Below are 25376 nucleotides of genomic sequence, written 5' to 3'. Positions count from 1 at the left end.
AAGTAATCTCCAGTGTAGTTGGGTGGTAGAATCTGGGGTGGGGGGGGGGTCTGAATGGTCTGTGGGCCCCATCAGCGTCCATTTCCCTCCTGCTTCTCTCGCACAAGTTATTGTTGACCTTGTAGGATCTACTGCTTTATCTGCTTCCATAGTGCTTTTCCAATATGATCACCTTCACACTCTTGGTGAAACCCAGGATGAAGAATGACAATAAGCTCTTTGCAGCTGGCTGTACTTCCAAACTAACAGTAATACTGCCTCTCCACCACACCCACCCCGTCTTCCATCAACTTCCATAATGATAACTCAGTACTCATCATAAAATTGCTCCTTTATCTATCCCCCTGCTCTTCTGGAGAGTTTTCCTTCTTTGATCTTCTCACCCTATTCCGCCCTTGCACAGTTCATTTAAATGCTCATTCTCTACCACCTAGCTAAGGAAGATCAAATTTTCTCACTGGGACTCATTCACTGCTGTGTTTCTTGCTTCCTCCTTCCACCCCGCTACCACTGTACTAAATGATTTCAACCTCCATCATTTTCTATCATCCCTGACCTTACTGCATTCATATCTTCTTTATGGAAAGCTCCTGTAGCTCCCCATTTAATGTGACCTTGCTACTCGCCCTGTGTGGGTCACAGACAAGGTTTTCTTTGATAATGTCTTAGTATCAACTTCATGACCTTTACAGAGACCAGGCTGAGTGACAATAAGAACTACTTAAGTGAAGCCTTCTCATCAGCTCAGGCAATATATTCTTCTTTTCTACCATACTTTGTTCTATTGAAGCTTCTATAAGTGGATAATCAACTCTTCATGTAAAATCACCTTTTATTACAGCCCTATTATATTTACAGTTATCTACAATCTCTCTCCATATTTGTTGCTCTAATTCTCGCTGACTATTGGGGCGGGGGGGGGGCTCTGATATAATCCCATCAAAGTAATCACACCCATCTTATTTCTGAGTTCCACCATAAGACCTCAGATAACTATTCCTCAAAATATCCCCTCTATGTACATGATGAATTCTCTAATTAAAAAAGGAATTCACCATTCTTTCTTACACTCACCTCAATCATGCCTGTAGCATCTGTACACCAGAGCATTAAACTGCCCATCCTTAACCATGTTTCTGTAATAGCTATAATACCCCAGGCCCATGTACTATACCTTTCAATGCCCTGAGTTCATCTGCCTTGCATGTCAGGTTTCTTATATTAGAATGAATGCAATTTAGCCTGGCAACTCTTCTTTTCTCCCCGTCCTTCCCGCACCTGTCCAGACTGCTGGACTTGTTTGCGTCAACCTCTTTATCAAGGTTGATAAATATGGTGCTCGACCTGCTGAGGATTTCAGCATTCTCTGGTAGTATTCACAGTAGGCTGGAAGGAATCAGAACTCTGAGTGAAAAGGAGCAATATTCAGGTCTCTAAGGAAAGAGCAATGAACTTGGGGACAAATTTAGGTGGAGCCTTTGCAGACGTTTGGAGTTAAATAGAATCCTTCAGTTTAGCAGGGCTCTAAGGAATAGGGAGGTGTGTTTACAAGAGTAAATGGGCCAGAAGGAGAGATGAAATGCGCTATGAGGATAACTGAAGTTTAGAGGGACATGGACCATATACAACCAAATGGGACAAGCTTAGATGGGCATCTCAGTCAGTATGGACAAGTTGAGCTGAAGGGCCTTTTTCTGTGCTGTGTGATATACATCTATGATTTGCCTCAGTCTGTTACACCAGGCACCTATACTCCGCCCGCCAAAAAAAAGCGGGATCTCCCAGTGGCTATCCATTTTAATTCCACTTCTCTTTTCCATTCTGACATGTCAGTCATGGCCTCTTCGATCACCTTGTGTTTCTTCCTCCCCCCCCCCCAACCTTTTAACTCTGATTCCTTACCTTTTTCCCTCCAGTTCTGCTAAAGGGTCTCAGCCCAAAATGTCGACTATACTTTTTTCCATAGAAGCTGCCTGGCCTGCTGAGTTTCTCCAGCATTTTGTGTGTATTGCTCCAAATATGTAACATTGTATTGACATACTTTCTGTAGTTTTGGTGTCTTAGGATTAGAATTCAAGGCTTCACTGCCTTCAGACTCATAGAGATCGCACTGTACATATCAATCTATCATTAACAGGCTAAATTAAAATAAAAAATTAACACAAACTGGGAATGCCTAGCAGATGTTGACAATGACAGCGAGTTGACATGGTCAGTCAGGTCTCATGCCTCAAGTTAGCCCCCCAAGAATCTTGAATGGCCCCCAATGACTTCTATTTCCCCTAATGTCCCCTTAGGACATGTAATTGCCCCTTTGGGGTGGTACTGTCCCCATTAGGAATCACTAGTTTAAATGCTGCTAGATTATGAGCCCCCCTTCAGTTCGGGTGCAACCTGTCCCTTTTGTACAGGTCACCTCTGCCCGAGAAGAGATCCCATGGCCAAAGAATCTGAATTTTTCTATCCTGTTCCAGCTTTTCAGCCATGCACTCATCTGCCATGTCTTCCAGTTCCTTCCAACACTGGCAGGTGGCATCAGGAGTAATTCAGAGATTACAACTCTTGAGGTTCCATTTTTTTTTAAAGATTCTTCCTAACTCCTTAGGACCTTACTTCTTTTCCTACCCATGTCATTGATACATTCAGCTTTGGCTACTCACTCTGGGAATATTCAGTGTCTTGAGTTGTCTGGCCCTATTATGCTATAAAATTACCATTAGTAAGAAATACTGTTTACCTTGATGTGAGCTCTTTAAAATGGATTCCACATTAAATATGCATTCCACATTAACTATCTAGTGTACACAATAGCCAACATTAGAAAATTTAGACCAAAATACTTTAAGATATCTCGAATGAATAAATAGACACATCATTGAAAACTTACGATTCTTCTCCTTCATTTAATGAAAGTCTCTGCTACTTAATTTTTATCATCATCATCATCATTCATTTTATCTTTGTTTAGTTTCTTAACGCATTTCATTCAAAAACATGAACTGGATTGTTATTTGGAAAGTAACATTAGATAGATTGTGATAACCACAGTCAGAAGGAATGAAAGCATACCTAGGTGCGGTAGAGGATACTTTTCTCCACTTTGAAGCCTTTTATTCAAAGAGTGCATCACCTTGGCACTGCCAAAATTTTTGAAACGAGACTTCACATGGTTATAAAACCAGTCCAGTGACCCAGTCTTCACAATCCTGAAAAAAACACAGGGTTGAATTTACAACCAGAGGTTCATTCTTTGGCAAAAATCCATGTTTAAATTACTCAGATGCTGCACCATCAGTTCCAACTCTTAATGGCATGATGTGTCTTCAAGAACAGAGTGCCAAATTTTTTTTGCTAAATTTACTCCTACGGTACCAAATATAACTTCACTCTCTTTCATGCATCTCAAGTTGTCTTTTCATTTCCATAAACATCAGCGTTGCAAATCTTGGTCCAATTTTCTTACTTTTCAGTTGTCTTTTCTTCCTGCAGTCAACAGACTTTTAAGATGTCAGATTCTGCATAATTACCTCTTAATTATCTCAAGGAATGAATTTGGGGTTTTATGCACAGGGTCCAGCTGCACTGCAAAATCAGGAGGATTTTTTCCTCCTGACTAACCTAACGATTCAAAAAAAATCAACTGATCCAAAACCTGGCTGGCTCGACATGAGCGTTCTTTAGATAAGAAATCACTATGCAAATTATTCTTCTGTGTGAAGTTATGGAGCATTATAATCCTTAAATTTAATTAGGCATTAACAGAGCCTGGCTTCAGGAATTGTACATGGCGTTGGTCAACTGGTTTCACTCTAGATACTCGATCAGAACGGTGTATTCTTTGCCAGGAATTGAACACATTAATGTAGGTTTATCTCCTAGCTCAGTATTGTAAAATCAGAAGTGCCATTCTGCAGATATGAAAACAAATGTTATCTGCTTCCTCACCAACCTTCACATCACTACAATTGAAGATAGAATGTGAGCAGTGATTCTAGATGCACACAGTAATGGAAGTACATTACTCACTTAATATTTGTGGGTGAACATCACAACTGTTCTGTGTAGAACACATCACCAACATGGAGGTACTTGGCCATTAATATATATATTTATAGGTGTTGGATCAGACAGAAAATTGAGAGATCTTGCTGCTGCTCTTCAGATAGTTTCATGTAATGTTTAAAATCAATCAGTGCCTTAGAACAGAACAGACACTCACAGCACTGGCCATTCTCTTTAGCAGCCACTGCCAACACAATTTTGCCCATGGTGACTGTTTGATTTTCCGAAACTCGACATGCTATGCAAAATAAGACACATTCATTGTTCAAAGGATCCAGAATTTTATTAGCTGCAGTTCAACATGTTTCAAAGCGGGTAACATAAGTAATCAAGATCGGGCTGGAGCATGGCAACTTGTAAGCTGCTCTCTGCAAATCCACTCATTATTTCGATTATTATTGTTCTATTCTTCATAATGTAAATTCTTTGTCAACACTTTATTCTGCATTTTGTTATCATTTTATCTTTATCTTATTGTGTAATGATTTGGTATGTATTCTATGACAATAAGAAAGTAATTCCACAATAAACCAATTCTAATACAGAATTCCATTTTATGATTTAACAGGAATTCAGTTTACAGCCTAGTTGAAACTTCATTTAAAATGTTTAGAAATGCATTTCTGGTTGGTTTGAAATCAAATAAATTCATTACAGAGGTAGGTAATGATGCTGTTAACAGGCAACCCTCGATTTACTATAGGAATATTTTACTCAAACTAAAGAGGGTGCAAAAAAAAGCTTCACAAGAGTGTTGTTGGGGCTGGATGGCTTAAGTTAGAAGAGACTAGATAGGCTGGGGGGGATAGACGTGACCTTATAGAAGTTTATAAAATCATGAAGTTATAGATAAGGTGAACACAAGAGATTCTGCAGTTGCTGGAAATCCAGAGTACATAATACAAAATGCAGGAGGAACTCAGCAGGTCAGGCAGCAGCTATGGAGAGGAATAAACAGTCGATGTTTCAGGCCAAGACTTCGTTGGGACTCAGTCCAAAAAGTTGACGCTTTATTCCTTTCCATAGGTTCTGAGTTCCCCCAGCAGCTTGTGTGTGTTACTATAGATAAAGTGGATGGTCACAGGGAGGGTAGATGGGTAGGGAGTGCCTAAAACTGGAGGACGCTGATTTAAGATGAGAGGGGAAAAACTTAAAGGGGATTTGATGTTTTTCACACAGAATGGGAGGGTATGTGAATTATATTGCCAGCAGAAGTGTTAGAGGCAGGTACAATTACAATGTTCAAAGGACATTTGCACAGGCTCATGATTAGAAAAGGTTTAAAGAGATATGGGCCAAATGTAGGCAAATGGTCTAGCACAGAAACGTATAGTTGTTGAGTTGGATGACCTGGACAAAAGGACTAGTTCCATATTGTATAAATCTATGACAAAATTTAATGAGGCAGAGAGAAACTCTTGGTGAATTAAAGGGAGGCAAAATTTAGGTGAAATTTCTTAGATCTCACCTAAGAAATCACAAACTTGGCCCTTTTGAATTAACAGCTTGTAACAGAAAGGTCACGTGAAAGAGGCACTGAAGTTCAAAGTTTTTCACATCCATAAAAGGGGTTAGAGAGAAATAAATAAGGAAGTAAAACAACATGCAGGACAACGTACTTGGAGCTTGGGAGGTAAAGAAAGTTTAGAAGAACAACAGACAGTTATTATATTGGATTCAAGAAAAATAATGAATATTGAACAGACTGAACAATATTAAAAGTCCAATAAAAATTCCATCTGATTAGAAATGAAGATCAGCATGTTTTATTTACAGACAGGCATTCTATCATCCCACCACAAGATGGTGATCAAGCTACAGGACAATTTCTGTTAAGGTGCTGCACAGCACTTTACATATCTATCAAGGACACATTACAGACTTGTTTTCAGCTGACCAGACCTTAATTCTCTCTCTGACCAGAAAACCAGACCTTAACTCTCTCTACTGTTTCAAACAAGGCATCTTGCAACCTCGTAACAGTAAGCAAAATAGGTACTAGTTACTTGTGCTCGTAATCCAAATGCATTCAATTTTCCTCATTTTGCACCAAATGTATCAAAACTGACTGAACTGATTTCACCCAAATAATTCCACTCCTGGATTAATCTTGCTTCTAAGGGTATAAATTAAAATTTTAATGTTAAATGCAATAGGAAATGTAATCAAATTCCTTTCAATTAACATCTTGAATATGACTTGTACTGATTTACTGAGACCGAAGTTGTATTTCCCGATTTGTACGGATTTACTGAGGCCGATATTCTATCTCCTGTTTCTTCAAATTTGACTTATGGCAATGAGTACGAAGCAATCAAAACTTTGAGAGCTTTCGTGATTAGGTATATACTTCCTTCTTTCTAAGATATTGGAAACTAGTCAATAAATCAAACTAATATCTCAGGTACTTTATTATATAAAAGAAAATAATTTTCATACTCTCACAGAGACAGAGGATCTCTGGCAAGTTCCACATTAGACAACGTGGAAAGAACAGAGAGCAGTTGGTCACATGACACAATTCTTAAAGTGACACCAGTAATATTAGATATGAAAACACTCCAGGACCCCATTTCGCAGGTTGTCTTTCACCCTTTAAACTCACCAGGCCATGTTCCCTATGCTCCCTTTAAACTCACCTGCTGTTGTTTCCTTTGAACTTATTGGAGCCTCAGTTGCCAAGCTACGTTTCAAACTACTTAATCTGCATCTCCTTCGCTCTCTTTAAATCATCAGATATTATTTCCAATGGTTCCCTTAAACTCACCGGAGCTGCACTTCCTGTTCTCCCTTTAAACTCACTGAGGCTGTTTCCTGCACTCCCTTTAAACTCAGTAGGGCCCTGTTTCTTGTGCTCCCTTTTAAACTCATCAGGTTCACTGATGATTATTATTCTACACTGTATCAAATATAAAAAAAAAATTAAAAGCGTGCCGACATGCCAATACAACCCACAAGATGCAGGGGGATCTCAGTAAGTCAGGCAGCATCTATGGAAATGAATAAACAGTCGATGTTTCACGCCGAGACCCTTCCTCAGGACTGAAAAGGAAGAGGGAAGAAGCCAGAATAAATAGGTGGGGGGTGGGGAAGAAGGCTTGCTGGAAGGTGACAGATGAAGTCAGGTGGGTGGAAAAAGTGAAGGGCTGGAGAAGAAGGAATCTGATAGGAGAGGAGAATGGATCACAGGAGACAGGGACAGAGGAGGGGACCCAGGGATAGAAGTGGTAAAAGGCCAGAATAGGGAATAGAGGATGAGGGGAGTGGGAGAGAGTATTTTTTTACTTGAAGGAGAAATCTATATTTATGCCACCAGGTGGGAGGGTGCTCAGATGGAATACAAGGTGTTACTCCTCCAACCTGAGGGTGGTCTCATTTTGGCGCAAGAGGAGCCAAGGACTGACATGTTTGAATGGGAATGGGAATTGGAATTAAGATGTTCGGCCACCGGGAAGTTCCGCTTGGGGTGGGTGGAGCGGAGGTATTTGACGAAGCGGTCTCCCAATTTACGGTTGGTGTCACCAATGTAGAGAAGGCCACATCGGGAGTACCACACACAATAGACGACCCCAGCAGATTTGCAGGTGAAGTGTTGCCTCACCTGGGAGGACTGTTTGAAGTTCTGAATGGAGGTGAGGGAGGGGTGGCACTTAGACCATTGCAGGGTTAAGTGCCGGGAGGAAGTTTAGTGGGGACAAGGGATGTCAAGAGATTCAAGGAGGGAGCAAACCCAGAGGAATGCAGGGGTGGGAAGGTAAAGGTATTTTTAGTGGTGGGATCCCATTGGAGATGGCGGCAGTTGCGGAGGGTGATCTGTTAGATGTGGAGTCTCATGGGGTGGTAGATAAGGACAAGATGAATTCTATCACTGTTAAGGCGGCAGGAAGATGGCGTGAATGTGGATGTTCGGGAAATGGAGGAGATATGGGTGAGGGCAGAATCAATAGAAGAGGAATGGACACCCTATTCATTGAAGAAGGAAGGCATCTCAGATGTCCTGCAAAGGAAAGCCACATCCTGAGAACAGATGCGGCAAAAGTAAAGGAACTGAGAAAAGGGAATAGCATTTTTACAGGAAACAGGGTGGGAAGATGTATAGTCAAAATAACTGTGGGGATCAGTAGATTTATAAAATATGTTGGTTGACAGTTTATCTCCAAAGATGGAGTCAGAGAGGTGGAGAAAGCGGAGGGAGGTGTCAGAAATGGGCCAAATGAATTTAAGGGCAGGGTGGAAGCTAGAGGCACAGTCAATTGGCAGCACCAATGCAGTCATCAATGTAGCGGAGGAAGAGTTGGGCAGGGTTACCAGAGAAGGCTTTGAACATGGACTGTTCTCTGTAGCCAATGAAGAGGCAAGCACAACTGGGGCCCAGGCGCGAGCCTATGGCTACCCCTTGAATCTGGAGGGAGTGGGAGGAAAATTGTTGAGGGTGAGGACCAGTTCTGCCAGATGGAGGGTGGTGGTGGTGGTGGAGGAGAATTGGTTTGTTCTTTTATCAAGAAAGAAGCGGATAGCTTAGAGGCCTTCTTGATGGAGGATAGAAGTGTATAGGGACTGAACATCCATGGTGAAGATGAAGCGGTCAGGGCCAGGGAATTGAGCAGATCAAGGGCATGAGAAATGTCGCCGATGTGGGTGTGAAGGGACTGAACCAAAGGGGATAGAATGGAACGAGTTCAGTGAGGTGGGAGCAGGCAGAGACAATGGGTCTACCTGGATAGTCAGGTTTGTCGATCTTGGGTAGGAGGTAGAAGTGAGCAGTGTGGGTTAAGGGAACTATGAGTTTGGTGTCAGTAGATGGGAGTTCTCCAGAGCTGATGAGATCAGTGATGGTGTCAGAGACAGATTTCTGATGGTCCAGAGTTGGGGGTGGTCCTCTTCAAGGGGTAGGGATGAGGAGGTGTCTGAGAGTTGCCACCTGGCCTCAGCAAGGTAGAGGCCAGTGCTCCACACTATGTTGTGAAGTTTGTTGTCTTTGTGCAGCAGTACAATGCCATACATAATAATGGAAAATACGTGAATTACAGTAAAAAAATATATAGTACTCAGTATATAAAATTGTTAAATTAAATAATACTGCAAAAATAAAAAAATACTGAGTAGTGCTCATGGGCTCAATGTCCATTCAGAAAGTGGATAGCAGAGGGATAGAAGCTGTTCCTGAATGGTTGAGTGTGTGCTTTCAGGCTTTTGTACCTCCATCCTGATGGGGGGGCAATGCATAACCTGGGTGATAGTGGTCCATAATGATGAATGCCACTTTCTTGAGCCATCACTCCTTGAAGATGACCTCAGTACTAGAGGCTAATGCTGATGATGCAGCTGACCAAGCTTACAACTCTCTGTGGTTTATTTCGATCTTGTGCATTGCCCCCCTCCACCCCCACTATACCAGACGGTTATGCAGCCAGTTGGAATGCTCTCCATGTTACATATGTAGAAATTTGTAAGTGCCTATGGTGGCATACCAAATCTCCTCAAAATCCTAATGAAATATAGATGCTGTCATGCCTCCTTCGCAGGTGCATCGATATATTGGGTCCAGGATCGATCCTCAGAGATACTGACACCCCGGAACATAAAATTGCTCACTCATTCCATTTCTGATCCTTCTATGAGGACTGGTGTGTGTTCCCTTGGCTTACCCTTTCTGAAGTCCACAATCAGTTCTTTGGTCTTTTACAAAATCTGGCATAAACGTTGATGTAATTAATACAAAAGCAAATTTGACGAACAGACTGCTGGATTGGGAACTCCATGACGTTTGTCTCATGTTTTACCCTTAATTCCTACTCTTACAAAATATCAAACTCAGTTCCTAAACCTCAATCTTACCCGATTTTCACCTCACCCTGAAGAGCAGGTCCCAATTCTCCCAATCATTCAATTCCCTGAGGAATAAAAAAAACCTAGAGCACATAAGCAAGCTTTCATAATAAAAAGATTAACAGATTCTATATGGGGTTAATATAGAAAAAATACACTACGAGTTAGATCAGCTACAATCTTATTGATTACAGAAGCAGATGTGGGGGGCGGGAAGGGGGTGTGAGTTAATTGGCTACACTTGTTTGTATATGAAAGGTACCGGCATTAAAAAAGGGTATTGCATGGGAGTGCAGAAAACTTGGGGTGACCATGCATTAAGAACAGGGAAACTCTGAACAGGGAGAAAGATACAAGTGGTTCATGCATAAAGATGACAGGTTTTATGCATTTTCTCACCTGACAATCCGACAGGAATCACACACCCAGCCATATTCTTTTTTGTTGAATTTGCTACACCTTTTGCAGGTGTTGAGAGAACAATCCAGACATCGACGTTTGCCATTCACCAAAAATTGAAATGGTTCCAGGCAGAGAATGCAATGGCCTTCATTAAATTTCACTTGCTTTGTTAGAAACTTCCTTTTAAACCTTTCTTCCTCAATCTTACATTTCAGTTCCCTGGATGATAGGACAGAAGGTAAAAGGACAGGGTGGAGATATAGAGAAAAAGATGAGTGAGTCAAACCAAAAGAAAAATAGATGCACTTATCAGAAGATCTGGCATAGAGTCTGATGCAATGCACAATTCATTCTGCAATCTGATGGTTTTCATAGAAAAGTAAATATTAAACACTGAGTACAATGTTGTTCCCAAACTGAGGGAAAGTAAAATTTGTGTATTTGTAGGACTGATAAGGAATTCGGGTGCAAATTCCTTTAGGATTGCCTGAGCTTGAAACCCAAATTCCCAAGGAATTAGTGTGTAAAGTAACTGTGTAAACCCTGTTAAAATGAAGGAAAATCCAGCCTTGCATATGAAAGTGTGATGCATATTCTAAGCAGTTTTTAAAATTTGTAGAACCAGATACCTGTTGTTTCGTAACTCCAAAGCATAAAACTAATTCAGAGGAAACAAGAAGCTGGGAATGTGAGTCAATACTGAGAGTAGATCAATACTCTCTGGCCAGAATAGAGGATCTTTTTCAAAACTTTCTTGGTAGTGTCATGATGTATGCATTACATATAATCCGTAATGAATTATTTAAACAAATAAAGAAAGCTTAATCAAACAATATACTTAGAATATTACTCAAATATTACTGAAATATTAAATACACAACACTCCTCCCTGTTTAGCTATGAACTCAACAGCGAAAGCATTTCAACTATAGACACAGTATACTTTATAACACAAATACCATACAGACATCCACAGCATAATAAATTTTAAATTGCCCCATTCAAGGATAAAGATTTAATCACTATGGAGGCTTCCTTACTCCTGAGATAACATTATTCTTGACAAGGGGATTCACTCTGCTTGGCAATTGAAACTTGTGTCTGTGGAACAATTTCACATTCTGGGCTTTCACTTGTGGTGTTTATAGGAGTTGACTCAGGAACTGCAGGAAGTGGTTCTGGTAGATCTGAACATCTTTCTTCTGGATGTGTGGATCATATTGTGTGAGCACAGTGTCTGACATTATTATTTCCTTTACCTTTTTGAAAGCCACCTCGCATGGCTTTGTCCATTGCCATTTCTTCTGTAGTAATGAGTTCAAGGGGTAGAGCACAGTAGCCAGGTTTGGCAGGAACCTGTTATAGCAATTGACAAATCCTAAAAAGGACTACAACTGTGATACGTCCTTTAGCCTTGGGGCATCCATCACTGCTTGAATTTTCTCAGCACACTTTTGAGTAATCCTTGTACATTAGTGGTGTGACCACAGTAAATGATAATAGGTTTAGAGAATTCATACTTGTTGTGTTGTGCTCTGTGCCCATAATCTTCTAACCTTTTTAACACTCTCATGAGGTTTTGGAGATATCTCTTGTCATCCCAACCAGTAACAATGATGCCATCCAAGTACAACTGAGTGCCTGGGCAGCCTTACAGCACCTGGTCCATAGCTGTCTGCCAGAGTGCACGTGTAAATGCTACCCCAAAAAATATTTATGATGGGAAACTTTACTTTACTTTATTGTCGCCAAACAATTGATACTAGAGTGTACAATCATCACAGCAATATTTGATTCTGCGCTTCATGCTCCCTGGAGTACAAATTGATAGTAAATATTAAAAACTTAAATTATTTATCATAAATAGAAAACAGAAAAGAGAAAGTAAGGTAGTGCAAAAAAACTGAGAGGCAGGCCCAGATATTTGGTGGGTACGGCACAGATCCGGGTCAGGATCTGTTCAGCAGTCTTATCGCAGTTGGAAAAAGGTGTTCCCAAATCTGGCTGTACGAGTCTTCAAGCTCCTGAGCCTTCTCCCGGAGGGAAGAGGGATGAAAAGTGTGTTGCCTGGGTGGGTCGTGTCCTTGATTATCCTGGCAGCACTGCTCCGACAGTGTGTGGTGTAAAGTGAGTCCAAGGACGGAAGATTGGTTTGTGTGACGTGCTGGGCTGTGTTCACGATCTTCTGCAGCTTCTTCCGGTCTTGGATAGGACAACTTCCATATCAGGTTGTGATGCACCCTAGAAGAATGCTTTCTATGGTGCACCTATAAAAATTAGTGAGGGTTTTAGGGGACAGGCCAAATTTCTTCAGCTTTCTCAGGAAGTAAAGGCGCTGGTGGGCCTTCTTGGCAGTGGACTCTGCTTGGTTGGACCAAGTCAGGTCATTTGTGATATTGACCCTGAGCAACGTAAAGCTTTTGACCTGTTCCACGTGCGCACCACCGATGTAAATGGGGTCGTGCGGTCCGCTACTCCTTCTGAAGTCAACAACCAATTCCTTCATCTTGCTGACGTTGAGGGATCGGTTATTGTCTTTGCACCATGCCCCCAGGTTCTTAATTTCCTCTCTGTACTCAAACTCAACATTACCTGAAATACAGCCTACAATTGAGGTGTCATCAGCAAACTTATATATTGAGTTCAATGGAAACTTGGCTACACAATCATGGGTGTACAGTGAGTACAGCAGGGGGCTGAGTACACAGCCTTGTGGGGCACCGGTGCTCGGAGTGATTGTAGACGACAGCTTGTCCCCTATTTTTACAGCCAGGGTCCTGTCTATGAGGAAGTTGAAGATCCAGCTGCAGATCTGAGTGCTAAGGCCCAGGTTCCGGAGCTTAGGAATCAGTTTATTTGGAGTGATGGTATTAAAGGCAGAGTTGTAGTCAATGAAAAGGAGCCTTACATATGCCTCTTTATTCTCCAGGTGTTCTAAGGAGGAACCTAGGGCCAGAGAGATGGCATTTGTCATTGACCTGTTGCTCTGGTAGGCGAATTGCAAAGCTTCAAGGTTGACCAGTAGGCTGTGATTGATGTGTGCCATAACCAATCACACGAAGCACTTCATAGCAATTGATGTCAGAGCCACAGGTTGATAGTCATTCAGGCATGCCACCTTGCTCTTCTTCGGCACTGGGATTATTGTTGCCTTCTTAAAACAGGAGGGGATCTTAGACTGAAGCAAGGAGCGGTTGAAGATGTCAGCAAACACTCCAGCTAGCTCACTTGCACAGGCCTGGAGAACCCGTCCTGGGACGCCATCTGGGCCCGTCACCTTCCTTGGATTTATCTTCAGGAAGGCCCTTCTAACGTCCTCCTCGGTGACAATGAACCTCAATGCCACCAGGTCCGGTTCATCCGGAGGGTGAAACACTTTGGACTCTTCTTCCATCTCCATCTGTAGGTAGACTTCAGCTGTCCACTTTGCTGAAGTGTTTCACTCCAGAAAGTTTTTCAAAAATATACTCTATTCTGGGCAGAGGGTATCGATCTACTTTCAGTACTGAGTTGATGGTGATCTTAAAATCATCACAGAGCCAGACAGACCCATTCTTCTTGGCTACTGGGACCACTGGCTTTGAAAATGGGCTCCACTCAACTATGGAAAAAATTCTTTCAGCCTCCATGTGATCTAGCTCACTGGCTACTTTATAACGGATTGTACAACAAACTGGACTGGCTTGGATATAGCATTTTCATTTAACACTATTTTTCCCTTGATCTGTTTGAATTTTCCATTGTTATCCTTGAACAAGGCTGTGGCATCATCCTGTACCTTTCTTAATTTGCTTTCAGTTGACGTTGTTACAGAGAATGTGGCATGCAGATGATGGATGGATCTCCAATCAATTTGTAGTTGTCTGAACCAATCTTGCCCCCACAATGCTGGACCTCCTGTTTTTCCCACATACAAGCCCGATGTAGCTTGTTGGTTGTTGTATTTCACTGTTAAAAAATGTTATTCCCACAGGAGTTATATTTTCTCCCGTATAAGTTTTTAGTTGGATATCTATAGGCTTCAGTTTAAAATCTTTGAAAAGCTGTTCAAGCTCATTTTGTGAAATGACTGAAATAGCTGAGCTAGTACCCAATTCCACTTCAATTAATTTGTCATGCACTTCTAGAACAAGCCATCTTGCTTGTCAAACCCACTGACTCTCACAGCTACCTAGACTATATGTCCTCTCACCATGTTACATGTAAAAATGCCATCCCATTCTCTCAGTTCCTCTGTCTCCTCCACATCTGCTCTCAGGTTGAGGCTTTTCATTCTAAAGGAAGGAGATGTCCTCCTTTTTCTTCGAAGAAAGGGGCTTCCCTTTCTATACCATCAAAGATCCCCTCAAAGCATCTCTTCCATTTCACCCACATCTGCCCTCACCCCATCCTTCTGATAGTCCTCCAGTAATAGGGTTCCTCTTATCCTCACCTACCACCTCATCAGTCTCCGAGTCCAGCACATAATTCTCCTTAAATTCTGCCATCTCCAACAGGATCCCACCACAAAGCACAACTTTCCCTCCTCCCTGCTTTCTGCTTTCCACAGGGATCGCTCCCTACTCAACTCCCTTGTCCATTCGTCCCTCCCCACTGATCTCCCTCTTGGCATTTATCCTTGCAAGTGGAACAAGTGCTACGCCTGCCCCTACACCTCCTCCCTCACTACCATTCAGGGCCTGAAACAGTCCTTCCAGCTGAGGCAACACTTCACCTGTGAGTCTCTTGGGGTCATAGACTGTATCCGTTGCTCCCAGTGTGGCCTCCTGTATATTGGTGAGACCTGATATAGATTGGGAGACTGCTTCACTGAGCTCCTAAGCTCCGTCCACCCGAAAAAGTGTGATCTCCCAGTGGTCATCCATTTTAATCCACTTCCCATTCCCATTCCGACATGTCCGTCCATGGCCTCCTCTATTGTTGTGATGAAGCCACACTCAGGTTGGAGGAGCAACACCTTATATTCCGTCTGGGTAGCCTCCAACCTGATGGCATGAACATCAATTTCTTGAACTTCTGGTAATGCCCCCACCTCACCTTCACCATTCCCCATTCCCTTTACCCTCTCTCACCTTATTTCCTTACCTGCCCTTCACCTCTCTCTGGTGCTCCTCCCTTTTCTTTTCTTCCATGGCCTTCTGTCCTCTCCTATCAGATTCCCCCTTCTCCAGCCCTGTCTCTCTCACCAATCAACTTCCCAGCTCTTTACTTCACCCCTCCCCTTTCCCGGTTTTACCTATCATCCTGTGTTGCTTCCTCCCCTCCCTCCATCTTTTAACTCTACCATTCATCTTTTTGTTATCCAGTCCTGATGAAGGGTCTCGGCCCAAAACATCGACTGTTTATTCTTTTCCAGAGATACTGCCTGGCCTGCTGAGTTCCTTTAGCATTTTGTGTGTGTTGCTAGGATTTCCAGCATCTGCAGATTTTCCCTTCTTTTTGCCTGACTGTTCTTAATTCTCACATTGTAAATCTTAAGGCTGCCTCGTTCTGCGTCACTCTCACATTACCAAGTTTTTCATTGACGGTGTGCAGATTAGTGCTCTTTTTGAAATTGCATCTTGACTCTTTAACTTTTTGTCTTCTCTGTGCAGTCCACTTATTTTTGTCTGCTTGACGTGCTCTTTTTATGTTTTACTTTGATGCATTTTCTGCAAACTCTGGCTTTAAAACTGCTGTGGTTTGGTGTAAGTGAGCCCCTGCCTCAACTGTAACACTATTTGTTCGGCCAGGCCAGCTTCTGTTTAGATGTTGCAATTTTGTTCATGCTCACTTTGATTCCTGGCTGTAAATCAATTGCATCTTTGTCTACTGTTTCCATTGATGCAGTCATGTAGGCTATTATAAAAATAGATATGACTGATCAGTCCTCTATGCACAAAACAGTTAAACAAAAGGCATGTTTGACTTACAAAATATATTTATACAGATATATTGGAGTAAAGATTACAAATAGGGAATTGGAAGTAGGTGCTTGTGCTTTGGCTATCTTCTACTATGGAAAAAAAATCAAGTCCTAATATCATTATGAGATGGGAACATCATCTGATCATAACTAATAATAATAAAGGCACCCGTTAGTCTTGCGAGACCACGGATCTGTGCCTGGAAAGTCTTCACTCTCCAGGGCGCAGGCCTGGGCAAGGTTGTATGGAAGACTGGCAGTTGCCCATGCTGCAAGTCTCCCCTTTCCACGACACCGATGTTATCCAAGGGAAGGGCATTATGACCCATACAGCTTGGCACCGGTGTCGTCGCAGTGCACTCATCATAACTAGGATCAGTTAGAAATACATAATAGGAACATGTTTTCTGCAGCATGAAAAACCTACTTGGAGGGGAATCAACACAATGCACCAATTTCTTCAGCAGAATCCTTAAAGTATTTTACTTTTACATACAGCCACAGCCTATTGGGTCTTGCCCACATTTATACAGAGAGCTTCAATGCATTTCCTTAGTGATTTATTAGCCCCATTTATAACTGTCTCATTCACACTTCTGCCTAGTGGTAAATTCACTCCACAAGTAGGAATTTACTTGTTTTTCTGCCAGTTTCTTTCAGAATATCAAAAAAATATATAATCACCTCAAAGACTCTTTGCCAAAGAAATGACATTTTAATTCCATCTTAATATCTGGACTCATTAGTATTGACTTTGTATCTGCTTTCTATGCCTCTTTTTAAAAATATGAATCCTGAAATTAGATTTCAAGAGATTTTACTTTCTGCCATATTCACCATATGGATGCTTTGGCTGTCACTTGTCTGCTGTCAAATGCACATATAAAATCAGTTGTCACAGCCGTAAAGGCAAAGTGACTACTTTCTGTGATGTCTTCATCTTCTCATATTTGAGCTGTTAGTGTTCTATGAGGACTCCATCTCTCTGATCCACTTACATTCATAACAGTGGTTGAGGTCATCTTTCTGGGAGTGGACTGTTACTAAAAAGCAGTTCCTTTCTAGTAAAATAATATGCCAAGATGATTAAATCTTTGTGAATGATTATTTTTCCTTATCCTGTCCGCGGCTAATGTTTTATGCTAGAAAGCCCACTAAATGATAATCAGGACAGGCAGTCTGGTTGATTTTGCACATCCTTATCCCATTAAATGGCAACTCCTTTTACCATGGTTACCGACTAGGACCCATCTAATCCATATGGTACTACTGTATTAAAGTGCCATGTATAGATTATTAAAGAAAATTAGAGAATTTGGTAATGGGAACAATTCATTGGCACAACTTGCGAGTTGGCTAATGGAATGAAAACGCACTATGGGAACAATGTGCTTGCATTGGAGGAGGTGCACAGGAGATTCACTGGGATGTTGCCTGGTCATCTCCTCCACAATCACCATCAGCATAGGTGCACCACAAGGCTGTGTGCTTAGACCACTGCTCTACTCACTTTTTTCTTATGACTGTGAGGCTCAGTACAGCTCCAATGCCATATTTAAGTTTGCTGATGACACCACTGTTGTTGGCTGAATCAAAGGTGGGGACGAATCAGCACGTAGGAGGGAGATTGAAAATCTGGTTGGATGGTGCCATTCCACAAACTCTCACTCAACGTCAGCAAAACCAAAGAGCTGATTATTGACTTCAGAAGGAAGAAGTTGGGGTACATGAGCCAGTGCTCATTAGGGGATCAGAGGTGGAGTGTGCAAGTAACTTGAAGTTCATGGGCATAATCACATCAAAAAACAAAAGAGCTGATAGGGGATTACAGGAGGAATGGAGACAGGCTCGCCCCGATCAACATCAATGCGACTGCAGTTGAGAGGGTGAGTAGTTTGAAGTTCCTCGGTATACAAATGACTAATAATCTCACCTGGCCTGTGCACACTGGCCGTGTGGCAAAAAAGCACGACAGCATCTCTTCCACCTCAGGCGACTGAAGAAGTTCAGCATGAGCCCCCAAATCCTCAAGACCTTCTACAGGGGCACCATTGAGAGCATCCTGACTGGCTGTATCACCGCCTGGTATGGGAACTGCTCCAACCTTGATCGCTGGGCACTGCAGAGAGTGGTGCGGACAGCCCAGTGCATCTGTGGATGTGAACTTCCCTCCACTGAGGACATTTACAGCAGCAGGTAAGTAAAAAAAGGCCTGGAAGATCAACAGGGACACTAGCCACTCCAACCATAAACTGCTTCAGTGCTTCCGTCTGGTACTAAAGCATTAAAGTCAGGACCAACAGGCTATGGGACAGCTTCTGTCTATAAGTAACTAGACTTCTGATTTCACATGTTTGTACATTAAGACGGAGTCATAAAGCAAAGAATTTAACTCCCTCACATTTTGGGACCGATGTAAGATTTCAATAAATACAAATTCAAATTATAATAAATTGGGGGATCTGTCCTCGGACCAGCATGTAAATGCCATTTCAAAGAAAGCCCTCTACTTTCTTAGAAGTTTGCGCATTTTTGGCATGTCATCTCTAAATGCACAGTGGAGAGTATACTGACTCTCTGCAGCACGGCCTGGTATGGAACCATCAACGCTCAAGAATGGAAAAGCCTACATCCATGGTGGATATAGCCCATGTCAACACAGGAAAAGCTCTCCTCACTATTAAGCATATCTAGAAACAGCACTGCCACAAGAAAGCAGCATCCATCAGCTTCCATATCCGTGCCAGGCTCTCTTCTTGCTGCTGCCATCAGGAAGGAATTGCATGAGCCTTAGATCCCATATCATCAAGTTCCGGAACAGTTATTACCCTTCAACCATCAGGCTCCTAAATTAGAGTGGGCAACTTTTCTCACCACAGCACAGAACTGAACTCTGACCATAACCTATGGACTCACATTCAATGAACCAACAACTGATGCTCTCAGTATTATTTATTTATTATTTCTTTCTTTGTATTTGCACATTGGTTGCTCGTCAGTTTTTTTGTGTGTAGTTTTTCACTGATTCCATTGTATTTCTTTGTTCTACTGTGAATGATTGCAAGAAAATGTTTCTCGGGGTAGTATTTGGTGACATATATATGTGCTTTGACAATAAATTTACTCTGAATTTTGAACTGTGAACTTTATGAGAGACTCAATAGCTGTGTTTGATTTTCTTGGATCAAAGAAGGCTTATTCAAAATTGTGGGAGACATTGACAGGTAGATAATAATAAACAATTTCCCATGGCAGAGGCATCTGAGACCAGAACACAATGGCTTAAAGGCAGAAGCAAGAGAATTGGAGGGGTTTGAGAAAGGAATTTTTCACCCAGAGGGTGATTGCAATCTGGAACAAAATGTCTGAGGTGGAGGTGGAGGCAGGCACTCTCATAACATTTAAGAAGTATCTGGACAAGCACTTGAAGTGTCAAAGCATTGTAAGATATGGACCAACTGCTAGTAAATGGGTTTAGTGCAGACAAGTACTGATGATCTGCATGGTTGTAGTGGTTGAATGGCCTGACACACAGTAGTTACAGCTTCTCAACCCTTTTTGTTTGCAATTAATTCTTTGACTTGGATGCTGGGACCAAATGTCATATATCGAAGACATCTTCAACCTCCTTAGATTTGCACCTACCCAGAACTCTTCTACACTTAATAGAGATGTCACTTTGCCTCTTAATAATGATCTAGTCCATATAAACAAAGAAAAAATATCTAAATCTGGTCAAGATGGCACCTGCATACAATGCTCCTTTTGTCGACATCTTCTGGATAGACCATGAAACCTTCTATAACATTTCTTTTATGACTTGTATATTTGTTTTTCATCTTGAACGTGATTCTGGAACTGTTGGAGCCTGTGATTTGCAGTTTGGAGATTGTTTGGGTGTTTCAGCGCTCTGCAGTCTCTGAGAGGTTTCTGGGAGGCAGAGGCAGCGTGAGCGAATCTCATGGTGGGCAGGCTGAGGGGTGGCTCGCAAGCTAATGTTCGACTCTATTTCACTGATTAAAGCTTCCAATGTGCGCCAGTTAAAGCGTCAAGGGAGATTGAGACATCAAGGCGAGTGCAGGCGGAGACCACCGGCTACCTGTCTTTTGATCGCTCTGTATGGGAGAGGGGAGAGTCTGCTGCTGTGCCCAGAAGTGTCGCCCAGGTTTTCTGCCCAGGGTGAGGACTTGGACTATAGACGTTTTTCAGTCTTATAGTTTTTTTGTATTCTGTGTTTTTCACCCAATCTTTCTTGTTTTTTGTGTGGGGAGTGGGATTTTGGGGTCGCTATGCTTATTCCATTTTGTTTGTTTTTTTTTTGGTGCAGGTGGAGGGAATTGGGGGTTGAGGTGCCTGTTCTGTTTTTGTTTGTTTTTATTTTGTGCGGGGAAGTGGAATTTGGGGGTCGATGATCCTGCAGCCTTTCTTTTCTTTCTTGGTATTATGGATAGAAAAGAAGAATTTCAGAGTTGTATACTTTGATAATAAATGAACCTTTGAACCTTTCAATCTAAGTTCTCTGGCATATGAAGAGCTATTTTAAATTCTTGATGAAAGTGAAAAGAAACTACTTTTGCCTCTACTGCAGGTGGATAGGGAATGTGTGTGCACCATATTTAATAATTATAATTATATAGTATGCGACTGGCTCTGAATGTCTTTTCCATTATTGTTCTATCAAATATATATATTTCATAGGCAACACTGATAGAGCCTTTTTGAACTAGACAAGCATTTAGGAGAAGTCGATTTAGATTCCTAGTATTAGGTTTGAATACCTGGAAAGTGCTTTATACATTAGTGGGGCACAACAATGGAGGTTTCTTGTCGGTCACCCGTTCAGTTTTCCACTGATCTTAGTTTCATTAACTAATTGAAGGTATGTTTGAGTCAAATTCTGCATTCCTGTCTGTTTTACAACCCCACCCATACCTAATCCACTGGACACTCCTTGACATACATGCAAGAGCACTATAACTGATTCAAGGTAACAGAAGTTGCTGCTTAATGAATTATCTAAATGTCCCATCATCTGGTAGTAGCAATCAAATTTTTGCAGACAGTAATTTTCTGCTAAAACAAAACAATATCTGAGAGTTTGTCAGCAGGCAAATTGTTTCTAAAGAAGTATCCAGAGATCTTCAAATTTAAGGAATATTAAACCATTCCTCTGATGCATTTTAACAACTCACGCCTACCCCAAATACACAATGAAGCATTTTTATTTGCTCAATGGGTGGTTTTGATTCCTGTACATTCAACGCTAGTGATAAAAGATTTAGTAAACAGTATGTCGCCTTGCTTATTAACTCATTCCTTTGTCCACAGTACATTGATCCATATAGGCTTTAAATGCTAAAACAAACAGATTTGATCTTAAGCAACACAAAAATGTGCAGAAGGAACTCAGCAGACTAGGCAGCATCTATGGACAGCCAGCATTCTGGGTCAAGGCACTCACCTGGACTGAATGATAGAGGGAAGATAACCAGTATAAAAAAAGTGGAAAGGTGAAGGGCAAGCCGGTAGGTGACAGGTGAATGAGGTGAAAGGAGCTGTGGTGTTAGGCAGTTAGGGGAGTGGAGAGTGGAAGTAGCAGCAGAGGATAGGAAGTGATCAGTGAAAATGACAAAAGGCTGAAGCTGAGGATTTTGGGTCCATTTTTAGAATGATAGATCACCACTTACCCATTCACATGCAGGATAATATTGGGTAGCACAACACCACCAAAGGGTTGCATTCATATGGCACTTTTAACCAATTGAAAAACCTCAGGAGTAATTGTAAACTTTTGACACCTAGCTGCTTAAGGCTATGATGGCCCCAGTCTTCTGTCTAAGATCTGATACAATGGACGTGATCATTTATTTGGATGGCAGCTTGGCCCTCTCAGGCACAGGCATTTCACTTAACCTTGCCTGTTTCAGGACTCGAATCAGTGAACCCCTCATGAGACCCAATGGGAAGAGCATACTTACCAGACTTTGCAGCACAGTTTGAGAAATCTGCCCATTGGATTGTGCTGTTACACCAGGCAATTCCACCAGGCTGATTCAAACAAGTTAGCTCCTTTTTTTTAATTTAATGTAATTCAACTACTTTAAAATATTTCATTTTTAAGCAGAAGAGAGGGTTTCTTTACGTTGTGGTCACTACCTGCTAGCTTTAAAAGCTATTGTTGGAATGGAACTGGCAGCCAGCCTCTCAGTTGGCTGAGTCCCACTGTAAGAGGAGTTTTCCCAAGGGTAGGCAAGGGGAGGTCAAGGGAATGTCCCCCATTAGAATGGAATATACAGCATAAGAACAAAAGAACAATGTTTCAGACCATGTTGCAAGCCATCCTCTTGCCCATTATTATGCTGTGAGACATAGAGAGAAGATCATGAAAAGATGCAGACAAAATGTGGAAGCATATAGCATAGGAAAAGAAAAATAGATTTGCCATTGATCAATACTAACCTGTCCAACACCTGCTCAATTTTTTTTGCCCATTAGTAAACAACTTGATTCTTGGGAAAAAATCATTTTCATAACATAAAACTCACAGAAAATTTGCGGCCCTGTGGGAAAAGAGCTTAGGAATGGAAGTTACATCCACAAAATGTACTGTAGTTAACCCGTCCCGATTACTCCAATGGTACTACCAAGGAGCACAAGGGCAGAATACACATGGGACCAACAATGTATGCAGGTTCTCCTCAAACTCACTCACATTCTACCCTGACTTACACATCATTGACTTTCATTGCTGGAACAAAAGGACCACTTTGATTCAAGAAGGTAAGTAACCAACACCTTCTCCAAGGCAAATATGGATTTTAGTAAAAAAAAACTCATCCAAAAAGTGAATAATAATAATAAAGAAAGCTTCATGGATCCTGATATAAGACGTAATCAAAGCTAATTTGCTCTTAGCAAATTTTGTTACAGTATGTGATATGGCCCTTCATCTTGGTCAATCCTCCCTACTAAGGTGGAAAACTTGCATCTGCTTACCCAAGCCGCTCATCTTCTTTCTTCCGCAGATTCATATCTCGTTGAACAACATGTAAGACATGTTGGAGTTCCTCTTCTGTTAACTGTGAAAGATCCAGCTTCCTGGCCATACTTGGTAAAGTCTCTTTATCATTCACCAGGGAACCAATGAAGAAATCTGCATAAACACACATTTCAAATCATTTCATGATAGCAGCAATACATGTTCTGGGTTATGCATTTTAAATCACATAATAGATAAATATATATGGGATCTGGACAAAAATGTTTCAGTCCACCAGCCTGGTTCTACCCTTTTCAGTACATTCTTTGAACTTGTCCCTCTTCAAAAATGCATTCAATTTTGCTGAAGGGTCTCACACCTGAAATGTTAGGACTTCTTCTCTTTCCTCAAAGACTACCTGACCTGCTGGGTGTTTCCAGCATTTTTTGCTTTAAAAGGCACCTGAATTGACTTACATCAGAAGAGTAATAACATCTGGATGAAAATTGAGATCTTAATCCTAAATACTGCCTTTGAAACTAGTGACGCAATAGTTGAGCTATTCATCAGGATTTGGGATCAGTCTGGAACCGTATTCTCAACGCTGTTTATTGGTCTAAAATTTTAAATTGGATCACCCTGAAGTATTGCAAATGGGATGTTCTTAAAGATCTGAAGACATAAAATACATCAAATCCCTGTATGGCCTTCTCTTTAAATTTGATCATAATCTAAATGACATGTAAGCAAAACCAACTTTGAAACATGCCTTTGAACTTCCCAAGGACAAAAATATTAATAGATGAATAAATTTAATATTAATAACATTACCAGACGTTGGACTGAGGTGACTAAATGAGTTTTAGGATTCCCTGTAAATCAAGGCTATGTGTTGCTGAGAGAGCAGAGGCCATAAGTTTACTTTTAATGAATATAGGACTTGGCAGTGAACTTCACCCAGTGTGAAGATATGATGGAAATGATTAAACAGTGAGTTTTGGAGAATGACATCTGGTTATCTGACCTGAGCTAAAGGCAGGCAGGGACAGTGGAGGGAGGTATAGGGACAGCACTGGTGGCTAGGGTGGCAGGGAGGGTGAAATGCATTTTTTTTGTTGGAGTGTTCAGATAAAAAAGGGATGAATTTGATTGAATTAGTTTCCTTGGTTTCGAGTGGCCAAAAATATTTTGATCCCTGGGTATTCTGTCAACTACCATTTTGTGTAGCTATAAGGGGTACCTTAAACTAATAATAAAATGTTTCAAATGCGTAAGGTTTTTCAGTCATGTCTGTTTCCCTGGATAGGAGAGCTTAAAGCTTGAAGGCATAGTTTTAACGTGAGAGGGAAAACATTTAAAAGGGACCTAAAAGGTAAAGTTTCCCCATAAAGGCTGGTGGGTACACAGAACTAGCTGCCTGACACAATGATAGAGACAAGTACAAATACAATGTTTAAAAGACATTTAGACAGATACGTGGAAAGGAGAGGTTTGGAGGGATATGAGCCAAATGCAGGCAGATGGAACTAGTTCAGGAAGGCACCTTGGACAGCATGAATGAGTTGGGCAGAAGGGCCTGTTTCCATGCTGAATAGCTCTATGACTCTAACATGAACTGTAGCACCTACAGTGGGTAATTAAAGGCAGAATCCTGTTTAGGAGATGGTAGAAAGCAAAGTTGAAATATCCAAAGAGCCACATTGCTGAAGAAGGAACATTTGTAACAGAATTCTAGACAACTGACATAAGGATGCCATTCAAGGGTTAGCTCAAGGTGTGAAAGAATAAATGCAGATTTTGTTTTGGTTTCTGATTTCTACCATCTACACTTTTTTTCTCCAAAATGGTATTGTTTAATCTAAATTTGAAGATCTGGGGCAACAAAAAAAAATCGACTGGAAGAACTCAGAAAATTGAGAATACATGTATGGGGAAAGGAACTGTTGACATTTTGGATCAAAACCCTGCATCTGGACTGAGAGTGGAGAGGCAAGATGGCAAGTACAGGACTGGGATATGATGGCTTAGGAAATTATTAATAAGACAAAAGAGAAAAATTAGTTAAAATATGTAGTTGGAGAAAGAGAGATAATGTCAACAAGATGCAGCAGCTGGGAAGGGGACCCATGCCACAGTGACTTAGAGGATGAGCCTCAAAGGATCTGGGGATTTTGGGAAACAGATTATGACTATCATCTT

General features: G+C 41.4%; 1 protein-coding gene across 13 annotated transcripts in view; it reads right to left on the bottom strand.

The window, feature by feature from the left end:
- LOC140199427 (melanophilin-like) overlaps positions 1–25376 on the bottom strand; it is a 192536-nt gene that overhangs the window by 48886 nt on the left and 118274 nt on the right. For 12 of the 13 annotated variants that reach the window (XM_072261507.1, XM_072261508.1, XM_072261504.1 and 9 more), the window contains 3 exons: positions 23195–23351; positions 10291–10512; positions 3070–3206 (listed from right to left, as the gene is read on the bottom strand). In XM_072261507.1, coding sequence (XP_072117608.1) covers positions 3070–3206; positions 10291–10512; positions 23195–23304 — 469 coding nt within the window. In that variant the 5' untranslated portion in view covers positions 23305–23351. The remainder of the gene's footprint in view (positions 1–3069; positions 3207–10290; positions 10513–23194; positions 23352–25376) is intronic. The other variant, XM_072261514.1, reaches the window with a different exon arrangement.

The sequence above is a fragment of the Mobula birostris genome, chromosome 6, assembly GCF_030028105.1.
Source record: "Mobula birostris isolate sMobBir1 chromosome 6, sMobBir1.hap1, whole genome shotgun sequence".
NCBI lineage: Eukaryota > Metazoa > Chordata > Chondrichthyes > Myliobatiformes > Myliobatidae > Mobula > Mobula birostris.
This window is presented reverse-complemented; position numbering and strand designations above follow the sequence as displayed.